The sequence below is a fragment of the Hyposmocoma kahamanoa genome, unplaced genomic scaffold (assembly GCF_003589595.1).
Source record: "Hyposmocoma kahamanoa isolate Upper Pololo Valley unplaced genomic scaffold, ASM358959v1 91, whole genome shotgun sequence".
Lineage (NCBI taxonomy): Eukaryota > Metazoa > Arthropoda > Insecta > Lepidoptera > Cosmopterigidae > Hyposmocoma > Hyposmocoma kahamanoa.
Window position 1 is genome coordinate 2334304 of NW_020654684.1, and position 4596 is coordinate 2338899.

General features: G+C 36.0%; 1 protein-coding gene across 1 annotated transcript in view; it reads right to left on the reverse strand.

Moving 5' to 3' along the window:
- Positions 1 to 255: 255 nt before the first annotated feature.
- Positions 256 to 4596, reverse strand: part of LOC113236298 — a 63463-nt gene continuing 59122 nt past the window's right edge. The window contains exon 7 of the mRNA XM_026472309.1: positions 256 to 274. Coding sequence (XP_026328094.1) covers positions 256 to 274 — 19 coding nt within the window. The remainder of the gene's footprint in view (positions 275 to 4596) is intronic.

Consider the following 4596-nt stretch of genomic DNA (forward strand, 5'->3'; position numbering starts at 1 on the left):
CTAGCAATATGATTGACATGATCCTCGAAAATTAGCTAGCTATCATGTATGACACCCAAATCTCTTATTTTATTAACTCTGGTCAAACTGTGACCCTGGAGGAAATAATTGGATCCTATTACGTTGGTCTTACGTGTGAATGTCATACAGAAACACTTTAGAACATTAAGATCTAACTTATTTAAGACACAGTATTGTTCAAACCGCAGAAGATCTAGCTGCAGATCATCGACATCCTCAGAACAGCCAATTATTTTAAGAATCTTCATGTCGTCTGCGAAAAGAATGGATTTTGAATTTAAGAAACATATAGCTGTGAAAGGCGTCTGCTAGTGCTGCCGGTGAGTCCTGTTGGTTTGAATGTGGCAGGAAAGTAGTACTAGCCTCCGCAGCCATTCAAATTACAGTTATACTAAATTAATTACAGCAAATTCAAAAGGGTAAAGAACTAGTGGTAATAAATCCAGTTTTATAAATATTATTCCCGTTTTATTAAAATTTATGATCTTTAAAATGTTTATTGTACAAGAGAATTTTGGTAACTGGTAAAGGGTTTAAAAAAATTAACGAGAAGACGTGTTCGCTACCGCGATCGAGCAGGTAGTGACAGTCGAACGAAACAAAATCAGAATGGGAGGCAAACGAACTATGGAACAATTCAAAATTTAAATTTGAATACTAGTTGATGACGATGTAAGGAGATCAAACCGTCACAGCTACTTGAACGTGAGCATTACTGCTTTCTGGCTTTAAAGAGTAAGGATGCTGGTGAAACATCACGTACATGGGACTTGTCAACTTTGTCAGTACCTCTCAGGTTTTTCCGATGTAAAGCTACCATCAGGCCTACGATTTGTTCGTCCCATCACATGATAACCACAAAAAATGGTTAAAGAAACTTGAGACAAGATAGTAGTGGATGCCAGAAACTAAAGGAACCAGAACCAACCAATCACACACAGTGGGTGAAGTGCGCTCCGGATGAAAATGATGAAAACGGCATTTGAAACCTTTGAATTCTGATTTAGAGGTATTTCTATTGATGAATTTGTTGAATATGGCTGCCTAAATACAAAAAATGACACGAATAAAACATCGCATTTCAATGAGTCAGTCTCATTCCCATCTTAATGAATTCGCCACAAGAGGTCCTAATGAGAAATAGGTCAGCCCTGTTATTTGTTCTTGTCCTTTCATTTCCAATCTATTGCGATTGCTCTTCGTTTGCTCGCTTTGTTCACAAAGTGCTTACGTTGATTGGTAGCTTGTTCTTTAAATGAAAGTTGTTGTATAATTTAGTGGTTCACAGACGCTAAGATTCTCTAGGTACCACACTTGGAGAAGTACCATCGCTCTACTTTTTCCTATCACAACATCGTAGGGTTGGGAATCTCGGCGGAACCGCATTCAAAAGAGACCATCTTCCCACGCGTCTCACTTGCGGCAACGCATTATTTTATTTTATTTTTTTATTTAATTATTTATTGTACAGGAAAACACAAATTACATTTGGTAAAGCGGAAAACAAAAACAAAAGGTACTGCTTATTTATATAAGAAATTTCTTCCTGCAGACCAAAATACAGGACACAATAATTACAATAAGGGGTTTACGGGCACAACAAAACAGAATTAAATTATGTAATAGAATGATAGTAAAAAAAACAGCAAAAATGTTAAATTACTACAGACTATATAAATACTTAGAGACAAATACGTATTTCATATTATATTATCTATAAAATGGATGGAACTGACGATAAATAGTGCTTCTTGACTCTCATTTTAAAGATAGCTAAGGATTTACTGTCAAGTACAGTAATGGGAAGTGCGTTCCAGAGTCTGACCGCATGAGCAGTAAAGGAGTGAGAATAAAAACCGTAATTGAATTATGGAAAAGATAACTGGGACCTAACGAGAGAGCGACAAGGCTTATCCTGGGACCTAAGAAAGCTGAAACGCTCTTTCATATACCTGGGAGACAAAGGATTATGTAGAATGTTGTAAAGAAGAGAAACGATATGCAAATTCCTGCGGAGACGAATGGGAAGCCACTTCAGCTGATTGCGATAGTGTGAGATTCGAACATATTTACGAATATATTTTTTTGCGATATATGGTGTTATGCTCCCGCAAATGTCTAGAAGGGGTTATAATCCCGATGATTCGTAAGTCTGTTTGTGTAAAACTAGCAAATGTGATGAACTAATGAATAAAGTGAAAAGAACTAACAAATTTAATGATTTCCAATAAAATTGCAGACGTCTAGGGCAAGTTGCTCGGGTTGCTGTTTTTTAGCGTTAACAAAAGGTATCCCCAAATGTTTTGGGTATGTTGTTGAAAAATTAAACACAGGTTATAAAAACTAATCGTTACGACCAAATGAGGGGTGACCGACTCTTTTAAGAGAATACATTGTTTTGAGAACGAAGCAAAAGTGACAAAAAGTTTTTGACAGAAAACTAGATTTAAAATCATACATGTGTTATTATGGGCAACGCTTTTGTGATGAACGAATAAATCCACAAAATTTACAGGCCGACTGGGATACCCAAGGACTAGCAGATACCTTGCCGGACGTATTAGCACAGCCATACAACCTGTCAGTGTTTCGGCATTTTGAAGCTGGAACCCAATAGAATCTACTTAATCTAGCCCTATGTATATCATATTATCTTAGGGCTTTAATTATGAATTGTGATGGACGCGTCGACAGGAATGAATAAGCTGGAGAAATTGAGAAGAAGATGATAGACGCTTTAAAAATGTGGTGCTGTAGAATAATGCTCGTACAAATATCTCCATATCCCAAGAACTCGGAACTTGAAAATCAAAAAGCGTTTGTCTGTTTTGCTACAAACTCGCATTTTAAAATTCTTCGGTTATGTCTCAAGACGGGATATTGACTTAAGCGTCTTGTCAGACAAAGATAAGCAAGCGCTAGATTGAGCGGAAATCACCCAAGCAACGGGCCGGTCAAATAAAATCTGCTGTGAGCGGTCTACACGGAATACACCAGAAAATCTTCCAATGGAGAGATATGGTATCATGAGGCGAGCCATATCAGCCCCTGAGAAACTCCGTAAAAATCACGACCGCTCTGCCAAGAATACTATGAAATTGAAGAAGAATCCATATAGATCCAGTATCTATGCTTCTAATGTATGTTTGTTCTTTGTATTTCATCAAGAGTCTCTTCTAAGAAGAGAGTTTGTTCATAGGATTATAGATTATTATAGATTTATTACAGAAGTTTCTAAGCGCTGTGATTCTTTCTGGATATACTGGTTTCATCGAGATATTTTATTTTACCTTTTTATACCTTACTATTTGGATAAAAATACACTGTACACTAAACAGATGAACCCCTTTCCCAACTGTTCAGGATGTAGCAGTTAGTCTTTTACTGACTCAGTTCTTCAAATTTAGATCTAGTTATTTTTATGTACTAAAACACGCAATGGCCTAAATCTTTCTATACAATGCAATAAATATTCATTTCCTTCCAAAAGGCGATCAAATTGAAAATACGGCCACTATTGCGTATCAAATGTGACTCATTCTACGTAACAGGATTGCACATATGACGTCGTTGTATATAGGTTATTTTCCTCTCTCTCCTTTGATACTCGAAAGAAGATTCCTTTCTTTAATAAATAATGTGTGCCTCAAAATGTACAACATACTCCACCTTAAAGTATTTGAAAAAAGACAGGTTTTATCTAAAATTGCTCTATTTCTTTATGGCCACAAGTTTAAGTGAAAATCGATGTTTGACCCAAAAACAATAAACCTTCGTCTTTTGTTCAATATCACCTAAATGTGATACTTATTTCACAGCACATTTAAGAGCTAACTAAACTTACCTTTGGCTTCCTTCCAGGGATCTTACACAGTCTAGGAGCACCAGAAAAAAGCAATTACGTAAGTGAGCTGTGTTTTTGCCGGACTTTTGCAACCGTAAAGTTCGAAATCACTACACTGCATACAGTTCAATGCATTAACTGTTTTTTATATATTTATGAATTGTCTTTGAAAAGTCCGTGTTGAAAAATACGAAATAAAATGGAGGCGCTTGCTTCCTCGAATGGGGTTAACATATACATTCGGGTGGTTTTGTGCGCATGTGCGAAACACCCTCTTGTTTTTCGATGCGTTCCATTACTACCCTTATTTTAGGGGAAACTTTAGGGTAAAGTATTGCGTGATGATATCACGTAATTAATTTGATTAAACTCACCGAAAAAGTTGCCAGTTTTATTTGGGTATAATAACATAAATATTTATATTTTTCTACGCTTTTATGCTTATAATATTTCATAAGTCCATTACGACTTTTACAATCTTGATCATATTAATAATTAGAGCTTTTCCAAGCCCAAAATGAGCCGTTAAACGTGAATTACAGTAATTTAAACGGAGTTGATTAAAATATCTAATTTATTTACCTTATTTTTGTTAATGCGTCTTTGGCCTATACCAAAAGTGCTTCAGTACGTTCTTAAGATTCAAACTCCTTTACCATGAAGTTCATCCACCCTCAGACTCGATCCTTTAGAGGTGTTCTTATACTTTGGACATACAGTTATGTATAGTG